Source organism: Scylla paramamosain, chromosome 45, assembly GCF_035594125.1.
Source record: "Scylla paramamosain isolate STU-SP2022 chromosome 45, ASM3559412v1, whole genome shotgun sequence".
Taxonomy (NCBI): Eukaryota; Metazoa; Arthropoda; class Malacostraca; order Decapoda; family Portunidae; genus Scylla; species Scylla paramamosain.
The window spans coordinates 9,495,252-9,515,955 of NC_087195.1; the positions used below are offsets into that span (position 1 = coordinate 9,495,252).

At 41.6% G+C, this 20,704-nt stretch overlaps 1 protein-coding gene across 1 annotated transcript in view; it reads right to left on the reverse strand.

The window, feature by feature from the left end:
* LOC135094347 (uncharacterized) overlaps positions 1-20,704 on the reverse strand; it is a 113,654-nt gene that overhangs the window by 34,404 nt on the left and 58,546 nt on the right. The window contains exon 6 of the mRNA XM_063994379.1: positions 14,824-15,038. Within this exon, the coding sequence (XP_063850449.1) occupies positions 14,824-15,038 (215 nt within the window). The remainder of the gene's footprint in view (positions 1-14,823; positions 15,039-20,704) is intronic.

Here is a 20,704-nt window from a genome sequence, read left to right on the forward strand (position 1 = left end):
CCTCCGCATACATGGGAATATTTCTTACTAGGACGGATAAAGCCACTGTACAGAGTTAGCAGTTGGTGGGGGGAGTGAGGAGATGCAGGCGACTCAGAACGCAAATCTCCACAGAAGCTGGTTTAGCTAGAGATGAGATGTGAAGCTTCCAGTTTACATTATAAGTAAAAGAGAGACCGAGGATGCTCATTGTACAAGAGAGGAAAAGTTGAGTGTCATTGCAGAAGAGGAGATAGTTATATGTTCTGTCGAAATGATAGATGGAGGAATTGAGTTCTAAAAGCATTGAACATTATTGAGTTTGCTCTGCCCTAATCAGAAATATTAGAGAGAGCAGAAGTCAAACTTTCTGTAGCTTCCCTGCCTAAGTTGTTTACTTCCTGAAATGTGTGACGTCTACGAAAACACGTGGAAAGGTGCATGGTGGTATTATCATTGTAGAGTGGATAGGACAAGTTTTTGTTTAGAAGATCATTGATGAATAACAGGAAGAGAGTAGGTGACAGGAACACCACTGTTAATAAACTTAAGAAGAGTGAATTCATTAGCAATAGAACGGTCAGAGACGAAACTTGAGCTGAAGTTACAGAGAGAAGCAAGAAACAGTAAAAGGGTAGTTTGGAAATCAAAGCTTTGTGCCAGACTCTATCAAAAGCTTTTGATATGTCTAAGGCAACAGCGAAAGTTTCACCAAAATCCCTAAAAGAGGATGAGTAAGGAAACCAGAAGATTACCAGTAGAGCAACCTCGACAGAAGGTTGTAAAGTGATAGATGTTTAAGAATCTTCCTGTTGAGGATAGATTCAAAAACATTAGAGAGGCACGAAATTAAAACAAGGGGACGGTAGTATGATTAAAGCAGTCACCATACTTAGGAGCAGGTTGAATCTAGGCAAACTTCCAGCGGGAAGGAAAGGTAGATGTTGAGAGATTTTAAAAGTTTGACTGCAAGGTGCAAGCACGGACGCACAGTCCCATCAAGATATACATTTTTTTTTTTTTTATGTAGGAGGAACACTGGCCAAGGGCAACAAAATGCAATTAAAAAAAAAAAAGACCTAAAAAGGGTCCAAAGCAGTAGTTAAAAATTGAAGTGACTTGAAACCTCCCTCTTCAAGGAATTCAAGTCATAGGTAGGTGGAAATACATAAGCAGGCAAAGAGTTCCAGAGTTTACCAGAGAAAGGCATGAATGATTGAGAATACTGATCAACTCTTCCATTACAGAGGTGGACAGAATAGGGGCGAGAGAAGGAGCCGCTGGAGGATGGGAGGCATGCAGTTAGCAAGATCAAAAGAGCAGTTAGCATGAAAATAGTGGCAGAAGATAGCAAGAGATGTAACATTGCAGCGATGAGAGAGAGGCTGAAGACAGTCAATTAAAGGAGAGGAGTTGATGAGACGAAAAGCTTTAGATTCCACCCTGTCTAGAAGAGAGGTATTGACTGGAACCCGTCCCCCTAGACATGTGAAGCATATTACATACGGTCCTTGTACAAAGTAAGCAGCTGGGGGAGTGAGAAAAACTGGCCACGTCTCAAAACACCTAACTTCATAGAAGCTGTTTTAGCTAGAGATGAGATGCAAAGTCTCCAATTCAGATTATAAGAAAAGGACAAACCGAGAATGTTCAGTGTAAAAGAGGAGGACAGTTGAGAGTCATTGAACCAGTATTCTCAATCATTCATCCCTTTCTCTGGTAAACTCTGGAACTCCCTGCCTGCTTCTGTATTTCCACCTTCCTTTAACTTAAATCACTTCTGAAGGGAAGTTTCAAGACACTTCTTATTTATTAATTTATTATTATTATTTATTTATTTATTTATTTATTTTTATGATCACCGGATGAGATTTTATTATCTCAGCGAGCTTTTTCTTTTGTTGTCCTTGGCCGGTGTTCCTCCTGCATAATAATATATATATATATATATATATATATATATATATATATATATATATATATATATATATATATATATATGTGTGTGTGTGTGTGTGTGTGTGTGTGTGTGTGTGTGTAATAATAATAATAAATAATACTAATAAATAATAATAAACGGTTTATTATTTAGGCAGTTAACAAACTGAAAATGTAAATAGGGGTTGGGGAAAAACTTAACATTAATCCTAAAGGTAAGTCTAATCTAGGAGGGAAATACTATTGATTGATGGCTCGCACCATAGTGGGAATCGCACTGAGTCTGTACTGGTCCGTGCGCGGCGCCTTTAGGGGCGTTATCTTGTTGTGGTGTCCGGTGGCACGGACCGGGCGAGGCGTGTCAGGATGCCGCCTGACACGCCTCGCCCGGTGTGTGTGTGTGTGTGTGTGTATGAAGAAAAAGATTTTTGTTTCGTTCACTTTATTGTGCCTAAGCGCAATCTCATTGAATATATATATATATATATATATATATATATATATATATATATATATATATATATATATATATATATATATATATATATGTGTGTGTGTGTGTGTGTGTGTGTGTGTGTGTGTGTAATAATGATGATAATAATAATAATAATAATAATAATAATAATAATAATAATAATAATAATAATAATAATAATAATGATAATAATAATATTCGGTTTATTAATCTTGCAGCATTACAGCTGAAAATCCACGTATTACATATTTAAAAATACTTATATATATATATATTTTTTTTTTTTTTTTATGTAGGAAGGATACTGGCCAAGGGCAACAAAACCTAATAAAAAAAATGCCCACTGAAATGCCAGTCCCATAAAAGGGTCAAAGCAGTGGTCAAAAATTGGTGGATAAGTGTCTTGAAACCTCCCTCTTGAAGGAATTCAAGTCGTAGGAAGGTGGAAATACAGAAGCAGGCAGGGAGTTCCAGAGTTTACCAGAGAAAGGGATGAATGACTGAGAATACTGGTTAACTCTTGTATTAGAGAGGTGGACAAAATAGGGATGAGAGAAAGAAGAAAGTCTTGTGCAGCGAGGCCGCGGAAGGAGGGGAGGCATGCAGTTAGCAAGATCAGAAGAGCAGTTAGCATGAAAATAGCGGTAGAAGACAGCTAGATATGCAACATTGCGGCGGTGAGAGAGAGGCTGAAGACAGTCAGTTAGAGGGGAGGAGTTGATGAGACGAAAAGCTTTTCATTCCACCCTGTCTAGAAGAGCAGTATGAGTGGAACCCCCCAGACATGTGAAGCATACTGCATACATGGACGGATAACGCCCTTGTACAGAGTTAGCAGCTGGGGGTGTGAGAAAAACTGGCGGAGACGTCTCAGAACACCTAACTTCATAGAAGCTGTTTTAGCTAGAGATGAGATGTGAAGTTTCCAGTTCAGATTATAAGTAAAGGACAGACCGAGGATGTTCAGTGTAGAAGAGGGGGACAGTTGAGTGTCATTGAAGAAGAGGGGATAGTTGTCTGGAAGGTTGTGTCGAGTTGATAGATGGAGGAATTGAGTTTTTGAGGCATTGAACAATACCAAGTTTGCTTTGCCCCAATCAGAAATTTTAGAAAGATCAGAAGTCAGGCGTTCTGTGGCTTCCCTGCGTGATATGTTTACCTCCTGAAGGGTTGGACGTCTATGAAAAGACGTGGAAAAGTGCAGGGTGGTATCATCAGCGTAGGAGTGGAAAGGACAAGAAGTTTGGTTTAGAAGATCATTAATGAATAATAAGAAGAAAGTGGGTGATAGGACAGAACCCTGAGGAACACCACTGTTAATAGATTTAGGAGAAGAACAGTGACCGTCTACCACAGCAGCAATAGAACGGTCAAAAAGGAAACTTGAGATGAAGTTACAGAGAGAAGGATAGAAACCATAGGAGGGTAGTTCGGAAATCAAAGCTTTGTGCCAGACTCTATCAAAGGCTTTTGATATGTCCAAGGCAACAGCAAAAGTTTCATCAAAATCTCTAAAAGAGGATGTCCAAGACTCAGTAAGGAAAGCCAGAAGATCACCAGTAGAGCGGCCTTGACGGAACCCATACTGGCGATCAGATACAAGGTTGTGAAGTGATAGATGTTTAAGAATCTTCCTGTTGAGGATAGATTCAAAAACTTTAGATAAGCAGGAAATTAAAGCAATAGGACGGTAGTTTGAGGGATTAGAGCGGTCACCCTTTTTAGCAAAGGTTTGAGCAAAGAGTTCAGCTTTAGAAATAGATGTGATAGCAGAGGTGCCATCTGGTTGAAGTAGATGAGGGAAAGAAGAAGAAGCAAAGTTATTGGAGATATTTTTGGCTAGATGCCAGAAATCACGAGGGGAGTTAGATCTTGAAAGGTTTTGACATTTTCTGTTAATGAAGGAGTTTTTGGCTAGTTGGAGAACAGACTTGGCATGGTTCGGGCAGAAATACAAAGTGCATGAGATTCTGGTGATGGAATTCTTAAGTACCTTTTGTGGGCCACCTCTCTATCATGTATAGCACGAGAACAAACCAAACCAAGGTTTAGAAGGTTTAGGACGAGAAAAAGAGTGAGGAATGTACGCCTCCATGCCAGACACTATCACCTCTGTTATGCGCTCAGCACACAAAGACGGGTCTCTGACACGAAAGCAGTAGTCATTCCAAGGAAAATCAGCAAAATACCTCCTCAGGTCTCCCCAACTAGCAGAGGCAAAACGATAGAGGTACCTTCGCTTAGGGGGATCCTGAGGAGGGATTGGAGTGATAGGACAAGATAAAGATATGAGATTGTGATCGGAGGAGCCCAACGGAGAAGAAAGGGTGACAACATAAGCAGAAGGATTAGAGGTCAGGAAAAGGTCAAGAATGTTAGGCGTATCTCTAAGACGGTCAGGAATACGAGTAGGGTGTTGCACCAATTGCTCTAGGTCATGGAGGATAGCAAAGTTATAGGCTAGTTCACCAGGATGGTCAGTGAAGGGAGAGGAAAGCCAAAGCTGGTGGTGAACATTGAAGTCTCCAAGAATGGAGATCTCTGCAAAAGGGAAGAGGGTCAGAATGTGCTCCACTTTGGAAGTTAAGTAGTCAAAGAATTTCTTATAGTCAGGGGAGTTAGGAGAGAGGTATACAGCACAGATAAATTTAGTATGAGAGTGACTCTGTAGTCGTAGCCAGATGGTGGAAAACTCGGAAGATTCAAGAGCGTGGGCACGAGAGCAGGTTAAGTCATTGCGCACATAAACGCAGCATCCAGTTTTGGATCGAAAATGAGGATAGAGAAAGTAGGAGGGAACAGAAAAGGGGCTACTGTCAGTTGCCTCAGACACCTGAGTTTCAGTGAGGAAAAGAAGATGAGGTTTAGAAGAGATCTCTGCAAAAGGGAAGAGGGTCAGAATGTGCTCCACTTTGGAAGTTAAGTAGTCAAAGAATTTCTTATAGTCAGGGGAGTTAGGAGAGAGGTATACAGCACAGATAAATTTAGTATGAGAATGACTCTGTAGTCGTAGCCAGATGGTGGAAAACTCGGAAGATTCAAGAGCGTGGGCACGAGAGCAGGTTAAGTCATTGCGCACATAAACGCAGCATCCAGTTTTGGATCGAAAATGAGGATAGAGAAAGTAGGAGGGAACAGAAAAGGGGCTACTGTCAGTTGCCTCAGACACCTGAGTTTCAGTGAGGAAAAGAAGATGAGGTTTAGAAGAGGAGGTGGCGTTCTACAGATTGAAAATTAGATCTTAGACCGCGAATGTTGCTGAAGTTAATGAACAAAAAGTTGAGGGGGGGGTGTCAAGACACTTAGGGTCGTCGACAGAAAGACAGTCCGACCTGGGGATATTTGTGGTCCCCTCCGCAGATGGGGACTCCGAGGCTGGTGTATGAGTCGCCATGATTTTAAAATTTTTGGGTGAAGGGTGTGTGTGTTATTAGGTGCTTGTAGTTTTGTGAGGAGGAAGAGAGTTGTCTTTAGAGGGCAGGCTGTGACTGCCCCCTTGTGTTGTGAGACACAAAGGGAAACGTTCAGTGAGGTCACAGCTGGGTTTAATGATAAGTTCACAGCACCCCCTGAACAGTGCTTTAGACCTCACTGTTAGTAATTATCATTTTGGCAGGTGTCTACTGCCTCCTCCATACATACTACATCTTAATAATACATTTAACCGTAAGGAAGTAGCTTACAATTTAATACTGTGGTTGCTAGATGGCGCCGATCAACCTAGTAGACTAGACCCAGGATGGTCAAGTAAAACAGTATGTATTTTTTTTTTTTTTTTTTTTTTACCTAACAGCGAGTCACAACTCCCGACTTACATCAGGCACCTAATCACTGCTAGGTGCAAAGAAATATGTCCAAAGTCTTCTGACCTGACTCGGTATTCGAACTCGGGCATTCCCGATTGTGAATCGGGTGCGCCAATCACTGTGCTATCAGATGTGTGTGTGTGTGTGTGTGTGTGTGTGTGTGTGTGTGTACGAAAAGAGAGATCTTTTGTTTCGTTCAATTTATTGCACCTAAGCGCAACCTCATCCAACATATTTGATTAAGCACACTAGGGTCACGAAACAGAACAGTATGCAAGATGAGATGTACATACATCTGGTAAATTGATTTAGAACCAAACAAAGTGGGGATAACGGGCAAATTAACATGTACAAGTAAATAACGGCACACATCCAGAAAAGATTGATTCCGCGGTAACCAGGGGACAGAGAGGGCAGCAGCGTTCCATGGTGTTTGAATTGATGGTTTCAGAGAGTCGACAACGAGCAACGCTTCTCTAAAGGAATGACCTATCAAAAGTGCCTTTAGCCAAGCTTGAGGCGGGCCGAAACTACATTATGCCTCCACACCATGCGGCTCCTGTGGCTGTTCTTGTAGAACTGCCCCCATATCTAATGGTAGTGTTGAAGCGCTGTTGGTCCTCTAGCTCTCCCTGCGGAAATCAGTAGCTAGAGGAACAACAGAGTGGATTTGGTGCGGCGGCAGTGCAGTGAGGATGGAGGCCCACAGATGGAAGGTGGCAGGCCACACACAGCTTTCGCTAGGCTGTCCACGGTGTCAGTGTCAATTTCACGTGAGAGGGTATCCACGCAGTGGGTACCATTTCACGCAGTTAATTATAACCCCTCTCTTAGCAGTTAATTATAACCCACATAATAAACCTAATGTTGATCATCCTAGATAGTAAGCCAATGTTGGTCATATGTGATGTACGTACAACAGGGAGAAAAGTTTCAGAGATATAAGACTGATTGAAGGGCGGACTGAGAATCACACACAATTACTCCATGAACTTTTCTGTCTGATTAAGGTGACTGCGTTCAATCAATAGGCCAAAATGTGGAACTGGAGTGGCCGGCCTCCATCGATGGGTTTGAGTCAGGGTAGAAGACGGCACTTCACGCCCTTCCGTCTGGCTGAAGGGAACCATCAGTCAACCTAAGACTGGGAGACGGGAGAGTGGAGGACACTGCGTCGATGGCTTCCAGGGGGAGCTGCCTTTGCAGAGTGAGATGGACCGCCTTCATGGTTGAAGTATAGCTGGTAGCGAAAATGGGAGTCAGCCAGTGAGAGGCCGGCAACAAGCTCAAAGTAGGTTCTTCCCCTAGGGAACATTTATTTCAAGTCTATGGAAGAGAGAACACAATGATTTCATGAGGTGACCGCCGGGCTGTATACAGGGCAAGTGTGTGCGTCACCTCAGTGCGTTTCTAATAACTTAAAGTAATAGGAAGCAAGATGAGGAGAGACTTTTGACATATGACTGTGAAGGAAGATATTTGCAAGCATTCTTTATAAAACTGGAGGAAATTGAGCTGTTTGCATGTTAACAATCCTGGTCGACATGAGGCTGCAATAACTTTCATTACCTTGTTTTAAAACTTTTCTTGGGGTGCCAAAAAAGTATTAGGTAGCTGAATTAAGGCATGGGAGATAATACCTGAGTGAATAAGTCTTATGTAAACAGTTCTGGTGAGAGGTATGGAAATACCATATCCTTAGTTGGTGAGTGCCTTGAGTGGAAATAAACGCTTCTGAAGCCGACCTACGTCTTGAACGACGGGATGAACTTGCTGAGATGGCCAGAGGAATGCGAACTGGTGCTCCAAGGTAAACATAACTGTTTGCATAAGGAGACGACTATGTCTCCGATCTCGAACTCTTCTTTGAAGAAACCAGTAAGCCGCAGGCGAGGCTGACAAAAAGAACGATCTGAGGAAATGTAGATCCAATGGAAAGGTAGAATAGCTAAAAATGTCACCAGGTAATAACAAGAGGTTGTAGGAGTATCGTTTGGCGGAGAGTAGACAAAGCATTAGTATGTTTAGGAAAATTAACAGTACGCCTCCTTGTGGAGTTCTTAATTCGAAGTCTTTACTGTAAGTGCCCTTGAAGAAGATCTTAGACGTAGTATTATTTAAGTAGCCTCTTATCCTTTTTAAAAGGCGGCTCTTGATTACAAATTCCACAGTTTCATCGAAGGTAATTTCTTTGTTGGTAATGTCAAATGCACTCTTAAGATCAAGGAGTGCTGACCCATGGGTTTGGAAGACTTGCAGAGTTTTCCGTAGTGTCCGTGGCGGCTGCAAGCGTTACACTGGGCAGTCCTGGCTGGACATTTTTCTGTGAGTGACCAGTGCCCTGGCGTGTCGCAACCATGGCACACTGACTCTGTGGTAAGGCATGCTGTTGCTTGCCGCACTTATTGCAGGAAGAAGACGACGCGGGTACAGCTGGACGTACTTCTGCCTTAGTGTTACGGTCAGCCTTCTTGTCATTCTTGTACTGGGAGACAGCACGGGCAGCAGGAATGTGAGGCGGCGGCAGTCCTGGTAGCCTAAAGGAGCGGCATAGCGTCACAGCATTGGCGAGTGTGGCTGCAGCGTCGAGAGCGATGATTTTCTGAACGAAGTCCTCGTCCTGTACGCCTGTAAGGATGCCGTGCTTGAGCCATGCCTCCTCCCATTCCTTACTGTAGGCCACACAAATGTTTATCTCCCCAGACAGGCTTTAAGGCCGCACGAAGAAGTCAGCAAAAATCTCTCCCGTAGCTTCCTTGTAACTGCTGAACGCTCGGCGCCGCAATGCTTCGTTACTGGATTCCTTAATGTGCGTCTGCAGCGTGTCCAGCACCTCGTCGACAGATGTTGTGGAGTCAGGAGATACCTGTAGCGTGTACTCGCTGCATCTCACGTGGCAAGCACATTTGTAACTGGATCATCTGATTGCCGCGGGGCATGCCTGCAATATCAACAAGAGTTGTGTAGTCATGCCACCTCCGCCTCTATTCACGAAAGTGTTCATACGTAACGTCTGAAGACAAAGGAGATGGGGGCTGTGCAGCTGCTTTAGGGGTGAATGGGGCCGCAGTAGGGAGCGCCGAAACATTCCCCATTCTAGCAGGTGAGTGGGGTCTCTGGCGGCGGGTGGTACAGGGCGGGCGTTTGAGACGCGAGACGCTTCAGAAAGGCCTGGAGGCGAGCGATGTCCTCCCGCCGCAGTTCCTCGTGGAACAGTGTTGCCCACCAGCACTACATGCACATGCGCGTGCTGCTATCTCTTGCGTAGCATGGCGTAACATACACTGTCTTACAATACTCAAGTCAAATGACGCGCACTCTTGCAGCCGGTGGGTGGAGCTTCGAGTCCCTCCGGGTGACGTAGCGGGATCCCCTTCCATCACTCCTACCCCCTAATCCCTCTCGTTTTCTTTCGCGCTCGTAATGCATTATCTAAATGGCATTTATGGGGAACTAACAACTCTGCTGTGTAGGCCTTAGGAGTAAGTGTATCAGTCTCCACCTATCACAAAATATATTGGTAAAAAAATGTGAGTCATACTTTAGGTTCCGCTTATAGTTTGTTCCCGTGGTGGGATTTACAACTTGCTTTCGCTTGCAAAACTGAATCGATAATTTATACGTTGCTGCATTTGTCGGGAATCTTAAGAAGAGGGTATTTCGTTTGCTGCGTTCCAGTGCCCGGCACCCTTTAACACTGCAAACATGTACCATTGCTGATGTGGCAGGGCCAAATCTCGCAAAACTGCCTGCGGGATTCAGTACAGACAATAAAGGTGCCCATCACGCTGCCCTCGGTCACCCAAAGCCTATAATCCCTGCGCGTTACGTGTTCTTGATGCGCGCAGGCGAACGAAATTTTGCAATGTGTGTAAGTCGACCTGAGTATCATATGGACATTGTTGGGAAAGCTCTCACCTCGATTCTGGCTTTTTGCTACAACGAAGTACCCACCACTGCCTCGTTGAACTCTGCTCACGCCTCTTTCCATACGGTATATCTGCATTGACCCTAAGAGTGCATTTGATATTGCCAACAAACAAATTATCTTCGATGAAATTGTGGAATTTGAAATCAAGAGCCGCCTTTTAAAATGGATAAAAGGCTACTTAAATAATAGAACATCTAAGATCTTCTTCAAGGGCACTTGCTGTATAGACTTCGAATTAGGAACACTACAAGGAGGCGTACTGAGTTAATTTTCTTAAACATACTAATGCTTTGTCTACTCTCTGTTACCTGACATCCCTACAACTTCCTGTTATTACCTGGTGATATTTGTATCCATTCTACTTCTGAAGATCTACATTTCCTCAAATCGTTCTCTTTGTCAGCCTCGCCTGTGGGTTACTGATTTCTTCAAAAAAGAGTTTTGCCTCTTCCCAGCCAACGATTGTTTGTGAAGTTCAAGATCAGAGACACAATCGTCCTCTTATGCAAACAGTTATGTTTACCTTGGAGCACCAGTTCGCATTCCTCGAACCACCCCAGCATATACATGCCGTTGTTTAAGACCTAGATCGGCTTCAGAAACGTTTAATTCCACTCAAGGAACTCACCAATTAAACATAAGGTATTCCCATACCTCTCGCCAGAACTGTTTACATAACATTCAATCGCTCAGTTATTGATTATCTCTCCTATGCCTTAATTCAGCTACCCAATACTTCTTTGGACATAAAATTTCATGGAGTTATTGTGTGATTCTCAGCCCGCCCTTCAATTAGAGTCTTAAATCTTAGAAGCTTTGTCTCCTTGTTACACTTTTGTTGTACTTTGTTGTATTTCGAAGAGGGCATGAATGAATATCAGAGATTGATACTTGTCTCGCACTAGTGAAACTTCTACATTCAAGATTTTCATGGCAATCAAAAACAAACTTTGCCCTCTGATCAAGCACTTATTGCAGTTAAACTAGATGTACCTATGACAGACAGAGATTCACTGTTGCTTCGTGCAAGAGGTTTGGGGGACCACGCTGTGTTGTACACCCGTCAGGTAACAAAGCCTCATGTACAAAAGTCTGCAAGGTTTAATGTCAGGTATGAGACATTTTTAAGACATTTTAAGACATTTTTTATTTTTATCAACGCGTGGTTTACCACATCCTGACAATAACGGTGATGTATATGCTAACTCAGTTCCTGATGCATCTAGTAGGGAATATGTTAGTAATGAGAGAATAGTGGAGAATTATGTGTCACATGAGAGATGGGAGAGATTGTTATATGGTCAAGATGATAGTAGAATCTAGCGCGCTATTGATTAGCACGGAAAATTTAATGAAGCATTTGACATTCAACTCGCCCTCGGATGAAACATAAAAAAAAAAATAAAAAAAAAAAAAAAATTGAAGAGCTTCTTAATCCTGAACTCAATCCCATGGATTTACAGTGACATACAGTGACAACCATTCCTGTACCATCCCTATAATGATAGATGATGTGCAAAAACAAATTAAAAGAATGAACCCCTAACAAAGCCTGTGGTCCTGACGGAGTGTCACCTGCTATATTCAGAATGTTGCCAGCATCCTGGATATTAGCTACAATACATTCGTTCAATATGATTTTGAATGACTTGATCATATTCGTCAAGTTGGAGGGTAGCATGCATGTTTACCATCTTCAAGCGTGGTGATAGAACAGTGGTCAATAATTATAGAGGTATGAATGTAATGAACAATATAGCAAAGTTGTATGGCATGATATTGTGTAATAGGTACCATTTAAAGAACAAGCAAGGACCCAGTCGAAAAGATAGATGCATGGATCATATCGTAACGTTACGCTTGTTAACTGATTATGCTAAAAAGAGAAAGATGAAATTGTTTGTTACATTCGTTAAGTTTTCGAAAGTATACGATAAAGTTCCACGGGAAGCTCAGCTTATGATAATGAAACGGTTAGTCTGTGGAGTGATAATGTAGAGTGTCGAAATTGCTATATACCATGTTACCCAGAGTGTAATAGGTTCTGTTATTACTACTGCCATTGGAGTATGGCAAGGCTTCCCCAACTTCATGTCTGTTTGTTTTGTCTGTAAATTATCAGGATTATAAAGGAGAACTGTGATGTAAATATGGTTTTCTGGGGTGGCTTCATAGACTCATGGACGATGCAGTGCTTTTAGCCGCAAATCAACCTTCTGAGTAAGTTTTGTAATGATTATGGAATAGTGATCAATTTGTCATTGCTGGTGCAGCGGAGGACACTCAACCATTTGAGACTGACCACGTCGTAACTGATCCTTGTACTCAATATGTTTATATAGGAAGCATATTTATGTCAGATAGATCCACATCATCGGCAATCGAAGCTCATGCACGTGGAAAAATGTGTCACATTAAAATTTATATAATATTTAAAAAGAACAAGGACACTCCTTTTTATGTTAAATGTAGAGTCTTTGATGCCACCTTGATGTTGTCCATACTGTACGGATGCGAGTCATGGCTGGACGGTGACCTAAAACCAGTTATTAAGCTATATAATTGGATAATCAAGCAACTGCTAGGAGTACGCTTGTCATCAGGTAATGATTTGTGACACGAGCTATCCACCACTACCTGACTTTTTTCATAAAAAAAATGGCGAGAGAGAGAAACATAATTGATGACCCGCTGACGCACGCAGTTATTAAGGCAACCAGTGTTAACAATAGAATCAGTAATTACATGAAACACTTGATCAGAGATGTGTCGATGATATTATATTGCCTTGGCCATAGAAAGACAGAAATTTGACATTGTAGTCTGAATTATTCAGAACACATACATATAAATCTCTTAATTCTAGTTTAAAAGTGCATGAAGCTGTGAAGACTTGCAAGTGAAATAGACGTGGCCGAAATTGACTACCAGAAGAGCGCTATGCCCGTGTGGGGCCATACAGACCGAGTCCTGCCTTGTCACTAGGTATTCGTCACCATTATGGTTTTCATACATTAGACCATCTAATGACCAAACCACGAAACATAATATGTGAGATTATTCATAAGGTGCTTTGTATGTATTAATGATTTTACTTCAGAATGAATTTTGTGTTACTCATTTGTTTATACAAGAATCTGTTTAATTTTGTACTTAATTAAGATACTTTACATGGACTATTAAGTAGATATTAGTTTGTATTTCATTGTGTTGTATGTTTGTTTTGCATTTTATTGTATTTGTGTTCCATATGACTGTGAAGACAAACTAGTGGTCAATAAAATTACCTATATATCTATTTGTGTGTGTGTGTGTGTGTGTGTGTGTGTGTGTGTGTGTGTGTGTGTGTGTGTGTGTGTGTGTGTGTGTGTGTGTGTGTGTGTGTGTGAACTACGTAGCTAATCACCAGAAGGAATAATAGATCTGTCAGCAAATTTTGTGTGCTCCAGAATTAATACTTTCTTAATTTCCCACAACTACTATATCTTTCATCGCTACATTTTGCATACTACCTAATATTAAGTCACACTGTGTCATTTGCTATAATTATCGATTTGGTTGTACTACTTAATATATATATATATATATATATATATATATATATATATATATATATATATATATATATATATATATATATATAAAACCATTATTACATTTTTTTATTGTAGGAGAGGAGAGGAAGGGTTTGACGTCTACGAAAAGGCGTGCAGGGTAGTATCAGCAGCGTAGAAGTGAATAGGGCAAGAAGTTTGGATCATTGATGAATGATTGGAAGAGAGTGGGTGACAGGACAGAACCCTGAGGAACATCACTGTTAATAGATTTAGGAGAACAGTGACCGTCTACCACAGCAGCAATAGAACGGTCAGAAAGGATATTTCAGGTGAACTTACAGAAAAAGAAGGACAGAAGCCATAGGACGTTAGTTTGAAATCAAAGCTTTGTTCCAGACTCTATCAAAAGCTTTTTATATTTCTAAGGCAACAGCAAAAGTTTCACCAAAATCCCTAATAGAAGATGACCAAGACTCAGTAAGGAAAGCTCAAAGATCACCAGTAGAGCAACCTTGACGGAACCCATACTGGCGATCAGATAGAAGTTTGCCAAGTGATAGATATTTAAAAATGTTCCTGATGAGGATAGATTCAAAAACTTTTGACAGCCAGGAAATTAAAGCAATTGGTGGGTAGTTTGAGGGATTAGAATGGTCACCCTTTTAAGGAACGGGGTGAATGTAGGCAAACTTCCAGCAAGAAGGAAAGGTAGATGTTGATAGACTGAGCTGAAAGAGTTTAACTTGGGAAAGTACAAACACGGAGGCACAGTTTCGGAGAACAGCAGGAGGGACCCCATCAGGTCCATAAGCCTTCCGAGGGTTTAAGCCAGCGAGGGCATGGAAAACATCACTGCGAAGGTTTTAATGGGTAGCATGAAGTATTCAGAGGGTGGAGGAGAAGGAGGAACAAGCCCTGAATCATCCAAGGTAGTGTTTTGAGCAGTATGAACGATGAATGTTGAATGATTAATGTTTTTGGCTAGGTGCCAAAAGTCACAAGGGGAGTTTGATCTTGAAATATTTTAGCACTTTCTATAAGGACGTTTGATTCATAAGAAAAAGACAGTGTAAGACAACTGTAGCACACTTTCAATACACTTGACCCTGATGTTTGATAAACATCTACCTCACTCACCATTATAGCTCTATGAATGACTGTGGTCTCGACCACGTACAATGGATATTGGGATTGGTACAGCTCCTCCAGATTGTCAAAGGGGAGCTGGATGCGCGGCATTATCAGCATGGCTTTCAGGTTGGAGCGGTAGACTGTGCTGATGATGAGGGACGCTATGAACCATATGCCGGCCAACATCCGCAAGGAAGCTGCTCTGTGAACCCACGCTATACCTAAAAAAGAAAAAAAAAAGCTATAATGTACAATTTAGAAACAAACGAAAACGAGGAAAAATGCACATACTCGTAATATAACACAACCTAAACAGACAAGAAACTACAAGAAAAAGTTTGCATTTTTTCTCAGATCTTTGGTCAGACTCTAGTCTCAGGTCAGACTTTTTAGTTACTGGTTGTCCTGTGGTACAGTGGGGATGGGGGATGTCTGTGGTAAATCTTCATTATATAAAAATGGAACAAGAAGAGAAGAATAACGACATAGAAAGAAAGGGTAATCGAAAAAAAATCCAGTACCAACATATCTGTTTTTGTTTTGAAACATTTGATGTGAAGAGATGAGAAGGCCGAAGCAGACATGGCCCACATGGAAAAAAAAAAAAAAGTTATAAACATTAAGGAGAATGCCTATGGGCAGATCATGTACATGAATTGTATTACTGTATGTAACATGTATGTATGAGAATGTATGGGAATTTCGACCTAAACATGAAAATACTTTCTTTGAAAGAAAAGTGTCCCGGAAACTAGATTATATTAGATCATGTAATTGACAAGAGGCAGTAGGCACCTGCCGAAACGATAATTACTCCTAGTGAGCTCTGAAACACTGGACCAGTGCTGTGAACTTATCATTAAACCCAGCTGTGACCTCACTGAACGTTTCCCATTGTGTCTCGCAACACAAGGGAGCAGTCACAACTCCACACAAAACTACAAGCACCTAATTACACACACACACACACACATACACACACACACACACACACACACACACACACACACACACACATACACTTCACTCAAAATTCAAAAAATATCATGGTGACTCCTACACCTGCCTCGGAGTCGCCATCTATGGAAAGAACCACAAATGTCCCCAGGTAGGACTGCTCTTCTGGTATCGACCTTAAGTGTCTTGACAGCCCCCTCAACTTTTTCTTCATTAACTTCTGCAACATTCGAAGTCTTACATTCAATTTTCAATCTGTAGAACACCACCTCTCCTCCACTAAACCTCATCTTTTCCTCACTGAAACTCAGGTGTCTGGGGCAACTAACAGTAGCCCCTTTCCTGTTCCATCCTACTTTCTCTATCCTCATTTTCAATTTAAATTGGATGTTGCGTTTATGTGCGCAACGACTTAACCTGCTCTCGTGCCCACGCTCTTGAATCTTCCGAGTTTTCCACCATCTGGCTACGACTAAAGAGTCACTCTCAAACTAAATTTATCTGTGCTTAACTCCTCTGACTATAAGAAATTCTTTGACTACTTAACTTCCAAAGTGGAGCACATTCTGACCCTCTTCCCTATTGCGGAGATATCCATTTCATTCTCGGAGACTTCAGTGTTCACCACTAGCTTTGGCTTTCCTCTCCCATCACTGACCATCCTGGTAAAATAGCCTTCAACTTTGCCATCCTCAATGACCTAGAGCAAATGGTACAAACCCCTACTCATATTCCTGACCGTCTTGGAGATACACCCAACATTCTTGACCTTTTCCTAATCTGTATATCATTTTGCTTATGCTGTCACCCTTTCTTTTCCGTCAGGCTCCTCCGATCAAAATCCCATATCTGTATCTTCTCCTATTGTTCCAATCCTTCCTCAGGATCCTTCTAAGCGAGGTGCCTCAGGTATTGTGTTGATTTTCCTTGGAATGACTGCTGTTTCCGTGTCAAAGACCCATCTCTGTGTGCCGAGAGCATAATATAGATGATAGTATCTGGTATGGAGACGTACATTCCTCACTCTTTTTCTCGACCTAAACCTTCCAAACCTTGGTTTAACACAGCCTGTTCTCGTGCTATACATGATAGAGAGATGGCCCACCAAAGGTACTTGAGCCTTCCATCACTTGAATCTCATGCATTTTATATTTCTGCCCGGAACCATGCCAAGTCTGTTCTCCAACTAGCCAAAAACTCCTCCATTAATAGTCAACATCTTTCAAGATCTAATTCCCCTCGTGACTTCTGGCACCTAGCCAAAAACATCAGCGGCCTCGCTGCACAAGACTTTCTTCTTTCTTTCACCCCTATTCTGTCCACCTCTCTAACGCAAGAGTTAACCAGTATTCTCAATTATTCATCCCTTTCTCTGGTAAACTCTGGAACTCCCTGCCTGCTTCTGTATTTCCACCTTCCTATGACTTGAATTCCTTGAAGAGGGAGGTTTCAAGACACTTATTCATCAATTTTTGACCACTGCTTTGACCCTTTTATGGGATTGGCATTTCAATGGGCATATTTTTTTTATTGGATTTTTGTTGCCCTTGGCCAGTGTCCTTCCTACATAAAAAAAAAATTATTATTATTCTTTCCCTCCTTTATTACATCCAGATGGCACCACTGCTATCACATCTATCTCTAAAGCTGAACTCTTCAGTCAAACCTTTGCTGAAAACTCTACCTTGGACGATTTAGGGCTTGTTCCACCCTCTAACTACTTCATGCTACCTATTAAAATTCTTCACATTGATGCTATAAATGCCCTCACTGGCCTAAACCCTCGAAAGGCTTATGGACCTGATGGGATCCCTCCTGTTGTTCTTCGAAACTGCGCCTCTGTGCTTGCACCTTGCCTAGTCAAACTCTTTCAGCTCTGTCTGTCAACATCCACCTTTCCTTCTTACTGGAAGTTTGCCTACATTCAGCCTGTTCCTAAAAAGGGTGACCGTTCTAATCCCTCAAACTACCGTCCTATTGCTTTTAATTTTCTAATGTTTCTGAATCTATCCTCAACAGGAAGTTTCTTAAACATCTATCATTTCACAAACCTCTATCTGATCGCCAGTATGGGTTCCGTCAAGGCCGCTCCACTGGTGATCTTCTGGCTTTCCTTACTGAGTCTTGGTCATTCTCTTTCAGAGATTTTGGTGAAACTTTTGCAGTTGTCGTAAACATATCAAAATCTTTTGATAGAGTCCGGCACAAAGCTTTGATTCCCAAGCTACCCTAGTACGACTTTTATCCTTCTCTCTGCAACTTCATCTCAAGTTTCCTTTCTGACCGTTCTATTCCTGCTGTGGTAGACGGTCACTGTTCTTCTGAATCTATTACCAGTAGTGTTCCTCAGGGTTTTGTCCATTTACCCACTTTTCCTGTTATTCATCAATGACTTTCTAAACCAAACTTGTCTTATCCACTCCTACGCTGATGAAACCACACTGCTACTTTTCCACGTCTTTTTATAGACCTCTAATTCTTCAGGAAGTAAACAGTTCACGTAGGGAAGCCACAGATCGCCTGACTTATGATCTTTCTAAAATTTTTGATTGTGACAGAGCAAACTTGGTATTGTTCAATGCCTTAAAACCTCAATTACTCCATCTATCGACTTAACACAACCTTCCAGATATCTATCCCCTCTTAGTGAACATCCTCGGTTTGTCCTTTTATAATCTGAACTGGAAACTCATCTCTAGCTAAAACAGCATCCATGAAGTTAGGTGTTCTGAGACGTCTCCGCCATTTTTTTTTTTTTTTTCCACCTCCTCAGCTGCTAACTCTGTACAAGGGCTTTATCCGTTCATGTATGGAGTGTGCTTCATATGTCTGGGGGGGGTTCCACTCATACCGGTCTTCTAAACAGGTTGGAATCAAAAGCTTTTCGTTTCATCAACTCCTGTCCTTTGACTACCTTCAGCCTCTCTATCATCGCCCAATGTTGCACCTCTAGCTGTCTTCTACCGCAATTTTCATGCTAACTGGTCTTCTGATCTTGCTAACTACATGCCTCCTCTCCTCCCGCGGCCTTGCTACACAAAACTTTCTTCTTTCTTTCACCCTTATTCTGTCCAGCTCTCTAATACAAGAATTAACCAGTAATCTCAATCATTCATCCCTTTCTCTAGTAAACTCTGAAACTCCCTGCCTGCTTCTATATTTCCACCTTCCTATGACCTGAATTCCTTCAAGAGGGAGGTTTCAAGACACTTATCCTTCAATTTTTAACTATTGCTATGACCCTGTTTGGGGACCGGCATCTCAGTGGGCTTTGTGTGTGTGTGTGTGTGTGTGTGTGTGTGTGTGTGTGTGTGTGTGTGTGTGTGTGTGTGTGTGTGTGTGTGTTACCCTTGGACGGTGTACCCTCCTACATAAAAAAAAAAAAGTAATAATAATAATAATAATAATAATAAATAAAAATATATCTTGGTGTAGCCAGGAAGAATATTGTCTTTTAGGCAGACGTGGGTGAAGGCAAGAGCGCCCTCTGCATTGTTGTTTTTTGGTTGTATTTTTCTATTCGTCTGATTAATTCTTTTACTGCGAGTGGCAGGGTTCCGAGGAGCTTTCCAAAATTTGTAGCATCAGCGGTGTTTCGTTCCTCTTGCAACATCTTGCTAATGATGTTCGTGGGGTGAGGGGGATAGAAAGAGGGATGAAATGGAGGAATGAAGATGCAAGTAAAGATAAGAAAGAAGAAAGAAAGTAAAAGAGCAAAAGATGGCAGGCAAATCGCCTTGTTTTATTTGTTAGATTGCTATCTGAATATGAATATGTTCGCTTGTCTGGAGCTGGCTACGGGGATATGATTATATAATTCTATTAATTAATGTGGTTCATCTTATAGTTCCGATGACTAGCGGTAGGTCTACCTGGTTTGTAGGTATTTTTATTTATTAATTTCTTGTTTTCTTTTCAGGTGCATGCCAGAGGACAACAACAGATAACTTTTATCTATCTAGTTTATTAATGTTCTTCTTTGTTTTATTTTCAAGTGGATGCCCAATAGTCAGCTGCCGGACGATGATGTTAATCTTGATTTCCTATAAATAAAGTATTACCCTTTCATTAGTTCTGTTATCTCACTCAAATCAAGCAATGACACTGGATAAGTTAAGTATACGTTAAGTATTAGGATGAATATAAATTTCTTTTAGTCATATATTAGGTAAATATATGACGATCATTTTTTTTTTTTTTTTTTTAATCATACGAATCACTTCCACACCCACAGTTATGCGCAGATACACTCTCAAATTTGCTACTAAGTAAAACATGAAAATAATGAGGTAAAAGTGAGCAGAAAAGGTGACGCAAAAAAAAAGAAGAGCGGAAGGTGAGCACACAAATCGTTGAGGTAAGTAAAGCAAATTAAGTTATGAGTTATGATCTTATGAATCACATCCACAGTCCACAATAACTATAAGTGTTGTGTAGTTTAGTGTGATGTATTCTGTTGATCTCCATGCAAAGGCACGGGCAGCGAATGGTAGGTTCCCTGTTGCACGGTGGGGTGGGTAACGCAAGTACCCATCCCCCTCTTCCCCTCGCAGGCAGCAACATCCCTATAGCGAGCCCGGTTCCAGCGACTCAGGGCGAGGTGCAACCGTCCACCCCCTCCGCAGCTGGGGGGACTGTAGCCCCTACCAGTGAACGTAACCCAGCGAAGGGAGGCATACCATAGCAAGACTAGAACGGCCAACACTCCCAACGATTCAGGGCGAGGCAGGAGAGCGGACAGGAGCCAGTATCCAGACCCACACGTGTGGAGAAGTGTAGGCGAATAAGTAAAAGTGTATCATCGCACATATGAGTGTCTTTAACAGGTATATAGAGGTGATGATTCGGGTCCAGTTAGTTTTCGATACAGTTTTTTAAACAATCTATGTTATCGGATGTCATTGGTGACTATTATCCTATTATAGTCTTC